Genomic DNA, 12,509 nt, shown 5'->3' with positions numbered 1-12,509 from the left:
CTGTAGGCCAGTGGCAGCACCTGTAGTGTGACCCAACTTTTCAGTAACCATTCAAAAACAGGCGAAAAGTAGTAGTAGTAGTAGAAGCCGGGTAGTGTGTCCGGCTAAAAGGGGCTGAGAACACTGCCCTACATTTGAAAACTTGGGGGATGCACCACTGCTTTTTAAGAGAGCTAGAAATGCATTTCCATGGATGCACTGGTATGTGCAAGTCCTAAAGGGACATTATTAATAATATATTAATAAAAAATATACTGGTAGTTCCCAGGTTACATACAAGATAGGGACTGTAGTTTTGTTCTTAATTTGAATTTGTATGTAAGTTGGAACAGGTACATTTTGTTAATAAATGCAATTAGGACAGATGTTTGTCTCAATATATTTTTAGGCAGTGTGGCGTCAGTTACTGTATAAAATTCTCACTGTGAGTTAATCACAAACAGAGCAAAAAAAACAAACTTTATGGAGCCTGGACATTCAATTACTTCTGGATGGCCAAAAAGTGTTTGAGATCAGGTAAATGACCAGGTTATAACCGCCTCATACCAAAACTAAACTAACAAAAAAACTAGATTTTGCAGAAGCCTTTACAATATGAATAATTTAGGACTAAATACCCAAACTCTTACATAAGCCTTCTCTGACAGCAAACTGCACTGTGAATTCTCTGCAACCTCAATTAAACAATACTTTGATCTTGGAATATAAATGTACACAACATATCACCATGATCTTCCACTGCACTTGTTCTTGAAAATATTGCTAACATATTGTGTAACATAAAAGAACAGTCAATATGCTCCAGCAAGCAAGGCAGGTACAATTATTAGTGTTATTTAAAGACCTCCTTAACAATAGATACACAAGGAAGGTCAATGAACAGAGTGACCCTCCATCATCTAAGCTGAGGTTACTGTCACTTCCACAGTATGTGCGGTCAGATTAAACACAGGATATGCATACTTTATGTTAACACATTTAAAATCCACCTACTTTTCCCTGGGACATGTGTACAATGTCTCACCACAGAGGAAGTCTGCTGCTACAATATTATCTAATAAGACAATGAAATATTCCACACAAAAATTCAATGTGTGCATGCGTATAAACAGGAAGCCGGACAGAGATAAACTGGCTGGATTTGGAGAAAAGTAACTGCAAAGTCACTAGACTGTCCTGATAATAGGTCAAGTCCCTGTCACTGATCTGTTTACCTCGAGGTGGGATCAGGGTTCTCACCATAAAGCTGAATGGCTTCAGGAGATGGGTCACTATATTTAGCAAGCCTTTAGCAAACCCTTCACACCAGACACCACAGAATGTGAGCTGGCGTTATCTTTAGGCCCGGTTACAGTTCTTTTGCAGCAGTTAAAACTGAATTCCACATGGACGTAAAATGTAAATATGAACTTAGCTTTGTAACCATTACCAACCAAAATGTATTTTTTTAAATCGGTTTGGTATCGGTCTCTTGCAGCTGGGTTAGGGAGAAGCAACCAGAGAAGCAACCAATCAGTTGTGTTGTGCATAGAATATGCTGATAGGAGATAAGTTAATTAGTAAGCTGTTTTTGCGTTTACTGTCCAGTCACATAACAAGGGAGGAACAAGACCCGCAAGTGTTATTTCCTGAAGCAGAAAAAACAGATCTGCTGCCTAAGGTCAGGCTGAAAGTAAAGGTGCGTACACACTTCCAATTTTTATCGTTCCAATCGAACGACGAACGATCGATTGGGCAAAAAATCGTTCGTAAAAAAGTAACCAACGACGCCGACGAACGAGGAAAGTCGCTGGAAACGAACGACCGGACCGACGGATCGGATTGGACGACGATCGTTGAACATCGTTCGTGTGTACGGTCGTTCGTTGATCGTCCATGGTCAGAGCATGCGTGATGAACGAACGTCCGTTCACTTTCCTGTCGTGCACATAGTTCCTCTATCGCTCAAACGATCGTATCTATTGTGTGTACAATATCTACGAACGATCGTGTCGTTAACTCTATGTGCAGAATCGTTGCTATACGATCGTTCGTATATATCGTGCATGAACGTTCGTCGTTCGTTTTCCAACGATAATAATTGGAAGTGTGTACGTAGCTTTAGGTTGAAGTGGTGGCTGGATTGGGCACTTTAGCAGAAGTATGAAAAGGACAGGCCCTGCAACCTATGCTGCAGGTCACAATTAGGACTATTTATCTTTGGGGCTAAAGGGCCTTGCCCTGGTCTTGCTTTTGCCCTGACAGACAAGGCTGTACTGTGGAGCAGGACTTTAAATTGCAGAACTGGAATACAAACCATTCAGCAAGTAAAATATCTATTACTATATGAAACCACTTGATGCAGGTCAAATGCAGGTTAGAAGAAAGTCATTCGCAGGTTAATGAATTCTGAATAATCTCCCAATTGTCCTAAACGGACGTCCACTGGATGCTATCAACACAGGCCAGTCTGATCACGAACAAATACGTTCTCCTAGCTGCAGCAGTTTAAGAAATTTATCTCAGCCTAGTATTGGACTATGTCCTGCACCAACTTGAAATGGTATCAAGTGATGGCCTGTTCGTGGCAATCATCCACAGGAATTACATTTGGTTACCGGAGGAGATATGTACCAAATCCGGAGCAATGACCTAGTACAATAAGAATGTAATCAAACTGTACCGGGAACTATCACTGTGGGAAACACTTCCAAGAGCTGATCCTCCTTACCGAGAATCCTTCACCCTACTCCCAGTGTCATATATTAACAGCCATGTCTTTGTGTCCTGCATATTCTGTTATCTCATTGCTACAACAGGCTGAAAATCCAGATACAAGCTATTTACCTTTCAACTAAAGTCTTGTACTCACTGCATATCTTGTGTTTTTTTTTTTCAAAGTTGCATGCTCAGCTAGTCATTGCACAACATAGAAATCAATAGCCAAACATGCAGGAAAAAACACATTGAAGATCTACCTTTTTGCCTTTCTTAATCTATAAATATGGTGATCAGTTACCTGATAAACATACCAGTACTTCCTTTCTACTTCAATGTACGCTTTTCATTTGCATAAACACCTACCATATCCTGTTCTCACAATAAAAGCGCATCAGTAGTCAGAAACACTTTATTAAACTGCAATATCTGCATATCTCTGGGACACACAACTGAATGCTACACCTACACAGAGATTACATTTCAGAAGCTATAAAATAATTTGTGTTAAAGCAAAACACTTTGCTAAAAAGTGCAAAATGTGATTGAACACTGAATACTGTCACCGGTCGATGTCATACAAGAAGAAACTTTCACCAGTTGATGCCATGCAGCTAATACTAAGTAAAGAATTCTCAATGTTAATACTATGAAATAAACCTAAACTATGTGTTAGCTTGGTTTTAAAATTCAAAAGCAAGATATTGCTTGTTTCCATACTGATTATCAAGTCTCAAAGATCCAAAGTCAATAACAGCAGCAATAAGTAGCCACAAACCTCTTCACTCAGTACACTACCATCAATGTGGGCAATGATCATTAAACCAGAAGCAATCCTTCATAATCAAATAAGTGCATTAAATAGCTTGTTCCATATAACAGACGATATGCATGAGTTCTGACCTCCCCAGGACAGTAGACAACCCAAGAGATAGAGATTTACTTGTGAGCACATGCAAGCCTTTCATTATTGTAAAAGACTTCTGTTCTATGGAAGGAGGAAACAAACAAAGCCATTCAGTTAATTTTTGCATCAATAGGCGCTTATGGCAAGATTCCCTGAAGTGGGCACGAAGGCCTCTGGAAGACCCATTGTCCTGTGTATGAAACTATGTGCCCTGGGGGGGGGGACAGGCTCCCTGGGATGTCACATTAAAAAGGGAGGGGAAGTATCCAGAAAAAAATGACTAAATTATACATAATAATGTACAGCAGAAAGATCTCTTGCAGCAATCCCTGCGGTAATTATAGCAGATTACGAGATAAAACAGTTCAGCACCCAAGTCAGTGTTTTTCCAGCTCCCTTGAAATAAGTTTCAGGTCTCCTGGTATATTTATAATATCCACAGCTCACAGTATATTATTGTGATGGTCAGTAGGAAGAATGCCGCTTACATTGGTGGCCATTGGTCTTACGGATAAAAATTAGGCTGATCTGAGATATGCAAATTGCAACCTCTGGAGGAACCCTGGTTGAGAAACCCAACAGCTGCTGTTCCCCATCCGTCCACCAGTCAGGTGAATGTGCCGTATAATCTGCAACCAAAACCAGGTGAAAAAGGGACACCAAGTTTTCTAAACCATAAAAGAAAATTCAGTTTATACAAATGGATTACTCAGACACTATTACATACATGTAATTGTGCCTATGTATTATGCATTACACACATATATACATACATACACACACATACGTACATATACTCAGACAAAATTACATTTATTGCTTGCATTTTAATGCTTGCTATGATATTATATGAAATGCTCCTTTAACATACAATTGTTTAATCCAGTTACAGCAATGGATGGCCAATGGACAAGGCTAGGTCCACACGGGCATTTATAGTCGCCCAATCATGCTACTAAAATAATTGGTAGGGATTGATCCCCAAGTAGTGGAGATGCATTGTGCTATGAATGATTTGCTACAACATGATACTTTGTATAAGATTACACCATACACAGACTTGTTTCATCTGTGTAGCAATCTATACCTAAATCACCAATAAAAAAAAAACTTTTTTGAACCTGCACATTTTATGCAACATAAGCAAATTTTTAAATGCAAAGAAGGCTCCATTCACTAGGATGAATGAGCAAAGTTAGAATTAGGATGCACATAAGTGTGGAGAGAGCATGAGGGGATGTGCAGGGTGTCACAAATCGCTGGGTGCAAGGAGCAGATCTTTGCCGGGTGACACATGGGAGCAGATCGCTGGGTGCATGGTGCAGATCGTTGGGTGACACATGGAGCAGATCTTTGCTGGGTGACACATGGATCTTATGGATTACTTACAGCTGATTGATGGTGTTCTGTGAGATGACGGCATTCTCTGAGAAGTGAGGGATCATCTTCATCCCGCAGCACTCACACGGGTGTCCCTCCTGCCGGTCCCCGGTCAGCCTGCTCAGTGTCATCGGGATGTCCCCCGGGTCCCGGCCGCACCGGCACATAAGATCAGCGGCTGCGGCGTCCAGGAGCTGTCCGCTCCCCTCACTGATCCCGTCCCAGGAGCCGGTGTAAAACTTTCCGGAGGTGTAGGAGGGCTGTGTGTTCAATGTGCCGGTGTGCTCTACAAGGGCTGGATGTGCCCGAGCAAAGCCCCCCCCCTGAGGTCACATGCCAGCCCGAGCCCCGATCGCCTTCATACTGATCGCCCAGCTTCCTGCTGTCCCGGCTAACAGCTGGCGCCTCCCGCGCATGCGCACGAGGTGCCGTTCATTCTCTATTCGCCGCCTCCTCTCAGCCTAATTAGCGTCCTGTGGAGGGGGAATCCTCACAGCGTGCGGTACAGGCCTTCATTCACTCCTCCCTCACACCCGGCAAAACCTAACCCCATTCTATGTGTATGAACACAAAATAAAGATTTCTAACATTAACTAATGTATAAAGATCACCAAAGACACGTTTTACAAGTCTTTAGGTTGCTGGGGGGACCAAAGTGGCTCTCTGTGCCCTCTCTTTTTTTTAGGGCATGCGTACCCCCTATAGGCTCTCCCTGCGTTCTCGCCATGGTTGGCCTTCACTATTACCGTGTCCCCTCTTCTTTTTTAATGACTACACCCCTGCCGAAAGAAAAGAAATTGGAACGGCCAGGGCCCCCATTCCGATCAGTGGGGGACACGAGGTACTTCTGTACTGAGCCCCAATTAAAGAGTTTGACTTCTGCAATGCTGGAATGTTTAGACATGGTGGAGAGGGGCCCAAGAAATTTACCTAGCATGGGGCCCAAAAAATGTCTGGGGACGGCGGTGAACCACTCAATACCGCCAGCTTCCAAACAGACGCCTTAAGAATCAGTGCCATGGTGCGAGTGACCAAGCAGTGGCAAGGTGCCAGGCAATCCTGCAACCTGCCCTAATGCATTGAAAATGTGAATGCATTTGAATTTGCATTCAATGCCTTTGGAGCATCACTTTCAATGCCAAGGGAAAAAGTCCAAAAAGGCTGCCCCCCACCACCATTGCTTCTAAAGCTTTGGCAGGGCATTCACATAATACACGTGTAAAGCAGCACCATGAACACCAACTTCCTAAAATTCCTAACTACCTAATATGTTGATCCATTGGCTTGCAATTGGGAAGCTGAGAAAAAAAACATGAAGATCAGAAGTAAGGCCATGTCAGGGTCCTTAGAGCAGAACGGACTTCTGATGCATATGCTCTCACAATGGCGTATGTACCATCCAGTGTGCATGCCCAGGCTCCAGTCACCTAACACCACCGGCTCCCATAATTGTACATGCAAAAAAACAAATTGTGCGGTGCACTGGGCAAAAATTTTGTTTTTTAAGAAAAAATATTTTGTGTCTGTTGCCAAAAACTTTGTTTAGTTATTATTAAACAGTATTTATATAGCGGCAACATATTACGCAGTGCTGTACATTAAATAGGGGTTGACAGACAGCTGCAGACATTGACACAGGAGGAGAGGATTCTACCCTGAGGTGGGGGAAGCAGCATGCACTAGGAAGGGAGGCATTGGATACAATAGGCCTTTGGTTCTGCTCTAACATATCATTTGCTATGCTGTCTATAGGGATAAAGGTGATACATTTTACCCTTATGGTCATCTTTAAAGTCCCATTCTGCAAGCCATTGGAACACTCAGACATTTCAATACAAATACTGACCTAACAAATGCAAAATTTTAATAATACTTTGGCACTGCCATTGGCTCCTAAAGGCTATGGCACCAAGCACTGCCATGTTGAAAGGGGGTGTGCCAGCTTTGCCCAAGACAAGTCTGGGGTATTTACCAGACACTCCAGTGGAATTCTCAGGGCTCTAAATATCAGAACAAATTGTTATTTCATTTTTGACATCTTGTTAACAGGGCACAGATTTAGTTGCAAAGCGGAGTATTAATAAATGTAAGTCAGTGTAGTGAGAAGTAAAGTTGTGCCAATATGGGCCAGTTGGTTTGTAAAACATGGGAAAATCATCAGTTGTCTGTGGAAGTCAAATCAGTAGGTCTGGTGATCAGGCACAGCTCAATTACACCTAATGTAATCAAAGGACTTCTGTGGACCTTCTTCCCCTCTAATAAGGTTTTCATGGCTTTTTAAATAAGCACATTCATTCCAACAACTGCTTGACTAACACTGCTGCGATAAGGTGAAATTTTGCAAACAAGGTAGCAAGTGGCACCAACATATATTATACTGTACCCTAAAGTGTTCTTAAAAGTGTCCTTAAGTCATCTTTCCATTAGCATGTCCCCTACCACCCATTATTATTAAACAGGATTTATATAGCGCCAACATCTTACATAGTGTTGTACATTAAATAGGGATGATCTCCTCATAACTAAAGGCTGGGTTTACATCTATATATGTGCAACATGGTATAATAATGAACTGTGCATGCGTGTTGCTACTTATTTTCAATGGCACCTGATAAAATCATACACAGGCAAACAACCATATACATGCATGATGGTGCAGTGCATAGGATAAAGTGAAATTTTTAGTGTGTTAGGCCTTTTTGAAATGATTGGACAATTAAACATGGATGACCCTTTCTGAACATGCGTTATGATTCCATCAAGGTAGCCCATTTAAAATGATGAGGCTGCCCATGCACTCCCAACTCACTAAAAAAATAAAATATTGACCTGTGTTCTGAAGCAACTACTACAGAGTTTTGTGTCACCACTGCAAAGCTGCCCTGCCTAAGTGCTTTGGGTTGCCATTAAACTGTATGGCACTGAAATGCATATCATGTGAATCAGCATCACAATGCAGAAATCATTCATCACAAAACAAAGATCAGTCATCACTACACAGAGAACTAATGGGCCCTAAAACAAAAGTACTCTACACTTACAAAATAGGCAAATGCTAATGCACCGCACATTATAAAGAAAGCAAAATAGTAAAGCAAAGCATGTTAGGACATGTAAGTTGCAGGGAGGTGCAGTCAGTTTAGGTGCCACATGGCCAAAAGATCTGGCCTTTCTAATTCTGTTTTTGTGCAGACATCCAAACCCCCCCTCCGCGCCCCCCTTCTCAACAACACAAACCCTTTTGGGGGCGGGTTAGTTGACATCTATTTATTAGCAGTTTATTGGGAAATATATTCCTAAATCATTACTTTTTCCATTGCTGGTGGGAAGGAAGTTAAAGTAATAATTGCCCTGGTTATCCTTAACTTTATGGTCCCATGTCTGGTTTTACAAATACTGATAAGAATTATCAAAGATGGTTCGATTTAGTCATCAGCACATACCATGCAGTATTGTACCTTTTCTAACCTTGTAACAAAAGCATATAGTCAAACATTATGAACTTGCACTTTGCCTGGATTAGGTAAACGAACAGTAATTCTTCATGGCAGGTTTAACAAATAGATAAAAATAATTTCCCCATGCCCCTCTTAAATATTCATTGCTGGAAATGATCTTTAACAATTGTTTGCAGTGACAGAAAATGGAACAAGCACTGTACACACAGCACTCATTCTGTTAGATGGGAGGGTGAACAAGCGGCACCCCATTTTACTCTCCTTCCCCGATTTGCATAGCGGTCGCTTACAATCTTTATTCATTTACCTGCCGCAAGGTATCCGACTTCAGGTGACCGCTGTTCACGTGTCTGATTCTCACCTGAGACTGTCACAGCAATTCATCTTGGACAATGATTATCTGACTCTTATTATACATGTCCTCCCTGGAAGGCATAAGTTTCTGCCTTCCATTAAAGCTGAAGTTTAATCTGCCTATATTTTGCACTCCCTGTCCATTTTATTTATATTTGATACTTTTAGGTATTTTAGTCTCAGTGGTGTCTAGACCAGTCTATGTGTTCCTCTATTCAAATGCAGGTATGCGCAGAACCAACACAATTTCCTAAACTCATTTCAGCACCCTAAAATGTAATATTTATTAAACAGTATTATTATAGTGCCAACTGTACATTAAATAATTGAAAGGGGTAAGTATAGTATAGCTAGGCAAACACTATAAGCCATCCATTCCTAACCAGGTTTCTGTGAAACCCTATGGTCCCTCCAGGGTTCCCGGAGCCTTGGCTGATTAACCTCCCATGTCATGATGACCTCATAGTTTTGTGGTCAATACCACTTGTCAGAATAGGTATCATGGCATCAAAGCTCTTTTTCTAACTATCTGTAAGGGGGACATTCTTTCCACTGACCACCAATGAAAGGACATTTTGTCAAATGACCTTCCATGGTTTTTATGAGGGGTTTCCCAGAGGTAAAAAAAAAAAAAAAAGTTGAAAAAGACTGCTAAAAGACAAATATTCTAAAAAAATATACCTTGACCACTTGCTTTTTAACAGAACAGAAATCTCATCAAAAGTTGATGAGAAAAAAACAACAACACAAGACTAAAGTTGAGGTGCAACACCAGATACTGAACTAGAAAAAGCATATTAATACAACTTTTTCTACAACATTCAGTGTGACTGATGTTCTACCTTAAGTCATTTATTGATGCTTACAAAACTCCCAGCTGAAGAAAGGCTTTAACATTGGACAGGACATGGCACAGAGTACCAAAGGCTTCGAATAGAACTTTGTAACCAGCATCCTTGTGTACGAGTTCGATAAAAAATTTTACCGGTGAGAAAATTCTATTAATACATTTATAATAAAATGAACTGCAAGGTAAAATATTAAAGAAAAAAAAAACATTTTTTTAATGTTCTAAATTTAATTGCAAATATACAGGAAATATGGTTGAGTAGGGTATATTTATAGCATCCTTTATACAGCATTATAATCATTAGGCATAGGCCGCATTAAACAGAATTATATATATATAAAAAAAAAAAAACCCTAAGTCTGCTTAGAGGCTTTCATCCCCATTCTATTCAGTATTACAGAACGCACACACTGTGCAGTGTTTTCAATCAACAGACACAGTGGGTTTTAAAATGACGTCATGTAGTAGCTGGTATGCTCCGATTTTAATATCACCATCTGGAACCTAAACTGGATTTCTAAAACATCGGATCATATTGTATTGTTTCACATCACATCCTGGTTGGCTATAAAAACAAATAAAAATTACTAAAAAAAAATCCACTAACATAAAACAAAGTAGTTCACACTGAGCAGCCAAAGGTGGCAGTAATAGTATGCTTTGTATAAATAAATTTATACAGGGTTATATAATTGTCATTGCAGGAGATTTTAATTGAAAATTAAGAGTTTTTATACCGAGAATATATTTAAAGATCCTAAAATATAGCTAAAATGTATTTAACTTAGGGTAAAATAGTAGATAAAAGTGCTGTATAAAATACTAGTTTCCAATGCATTTTTGGTTGTCTAGAACAGGGGTTGGCAAACTTTTATGGCCACTTCAGGGGTGGGCGGGAGCACACTAGCCTGGACTCTGAGTCCTGCCCTAATGGCTCCGCCCACCACCAGTTCGGTAGTTCCTAACGCCCCCTGGCCGATCCCCTGGCAGATCCCCTGGCAACCCACGGCTCCGGAGCCGCGAGTTGCTGGGTGGCATTAGGCCGGATCGGCCAGGGGACGTTAGGCCAGAACGAACTACCGGGTAGGCCGTATTTGACCTAAAGTTTGTTGACCCCTGGTCTAGACCTATAAAATTCTTCACTGAACATCAATAGTACTGCTTCATGTCAGTTAAAGTGATTATCAAGAAAAAAATGATTTCTATTTTTGGGTGTAAGGTCAGTTTTTGAGGGTAAGTCAGGTAACCTAACTGCATGTTTTGTTTTTTTTTTTTGAATGTGGGAGGAAACCAAAATACACAGATGAAACCTACACAAACACAGGGGGAACCTGCAAACTCCATGCAGATAGTGTCCTGGCTGAGATTTAAAACTGGGTCCCAGCGCTGGAAAGGCCAGAGTGCTAACCACTGAGGCACTGTCTGAGATGACCATTACATTGATTACCCTAATTCTAAATTTCTAAAATTTAAACTTGATGATGCCTTAAAGAAAAAACGGAATGGCCCTAAAAATACCACTTTGACATGCCTGATATAACTGATCTTTATGGTTGGTTACTGGTAAATGTTCGTCCAAAATAGGCACACTTCCCAATATGTAAAAATATTTTATAATTACATATGACTGGCACTACAAAATAAGTGCTTTCATCTGAAGTCTCACTTCCCTTGTTTGTCAGTAAGCTCCTGCAGGCTGGGTCTTCTGGCTTTTTTGTTTCCTAGTTTGTTACATGAAAATTAAATATCTTTGGATACCTGGCCATTTAACTGCAGGAGGGAGACATCTTTAATAAAGTTGATTTATCATCAGAATCCAAAAAAAAAAAAATCCACCAATTCGGTGCCTGCCCAAGAGTTAAACATTAATAGGCTTTACTGATATATAGCAATTAAACTACCATACATGCCTGTATATAATCTTCATTTATTTTCCACATAAGGATTAAAATACTTTTAAAGCTTTAAAAGTGCTATATTACAAAGCATTGCCCAAGTCTAACATACAGCCCATTCCAGGAAAAGGTTGATGTGTTCAAAGTGAAGTGTTGGAAGTGCTAAAGAAAGGTGACTGATCGTACATCAACAGTATTATTAGCTGTCTTAGTTGACTTTCCATCACATGATCAACAGCTGATTCTTCCAGAAGAGAAGTTATTCAGAACTCTTAGGAAACTTTACAAGACAGCAGCAATTAGCACAGTATGCAATGTCTAAAATAATAATAAAAACAAATCATCACTATAGATGTTATGATAAGTGTATTAAAACCTACCGATCTGGAGACGCTTCCAAGAAGCCAAAGCAGGTTGGCATGAAAAGGACATCTCTGTCAGTAAGAACAGCACAGAAAACATTGTACAGATAGTACAGAGGATCTTATCACTACTTATTAGTAGCTAACGATATGGTGCTGCAAGGTGGTATGATCTTAACAAAATCATTTTTTGTGATATAGATGTCCATTCACCATCTTCACAATAATATTTGCTAATGCACACATGGAAAAAGATTTAAAAAAACTAATGCACAGAAAACAGATGCAGAATTGAAACAAGGTTTCAGTTTAAATTGCACCATTCATACAGCAGGTTACGGTATGATATTATAAGTCTTTCCTTCTTCTGCTCAGAAGTAGCACTATGCCAGCGTAAAACATGTCCCTAACAACACAGTAGACGTACATGTATAAATAGTGGAAATGTGAACATGTAATGATAAATAACAAATTGTCACAGTCCACTGTCCAGGAATGGAGATGCATATTCTTAAACACATTTATAATTGTGACAAATTCTGTTAGAAAAGATAAAGGGGGAGACGGGCTTTACAGAAGTCTAAAGCATTGCTACCTTACAGAAGA

At 40.2% G+C, this 12,509-nt stretch overlaps 1 protein-coding gene across 3 annotated transcripts in view; it reads right to left on the bottom strand.

The window, feature by feature from the left end:
- Nucleotides 1-12,509, bottom strand: part of SSH2 (slingshot protein phosphatase 2) — a 153,832-nt gene that overhangs the window by 43,047 nt on the left and 98,276 nt on the right. The window contains exon 1 of one of the 3 annotated variants that reach the window (XM_072430800.1): nucleotides 4,994-5,419. The exons of the other annotated variants lie outside the window; for them this stretch is intronic. Coding sequence (XP_072286901.1) covers nucleotides 4,994-5,151 — 158 coding nt within the window. The 5' untranslated portion in view covers nucleotides 5,152-5,419. Of the gene's footprint in view, nucleotides 1-4,993; nucleotides 5,420-12,509 lie in introns of those variants that run through there. 3 annotated transcript variants of the gene reach the window in all.

The sequence above is a fragment of the Pyxicephalus adspersus genome, chromosome 1 (genome assembly GCF_032062135.1).
Source record: "Pyxicephalus adspersus chromosome 1, UCB_Pads_2.0, whole genome shotgun sequence".
Taxonomy (NCBI): domain Eukaryota; kingdom Metazoa; phylum Chordata; class Amphibia; order Anura; family Pyxicephalidae; genus Pyxicephalus; species Pyxicephalus adspersus.
Note: the sequence above shows the minus strand (reverse complement) of the source record. Positions and strands in the feature narration are given on the sequence as shown.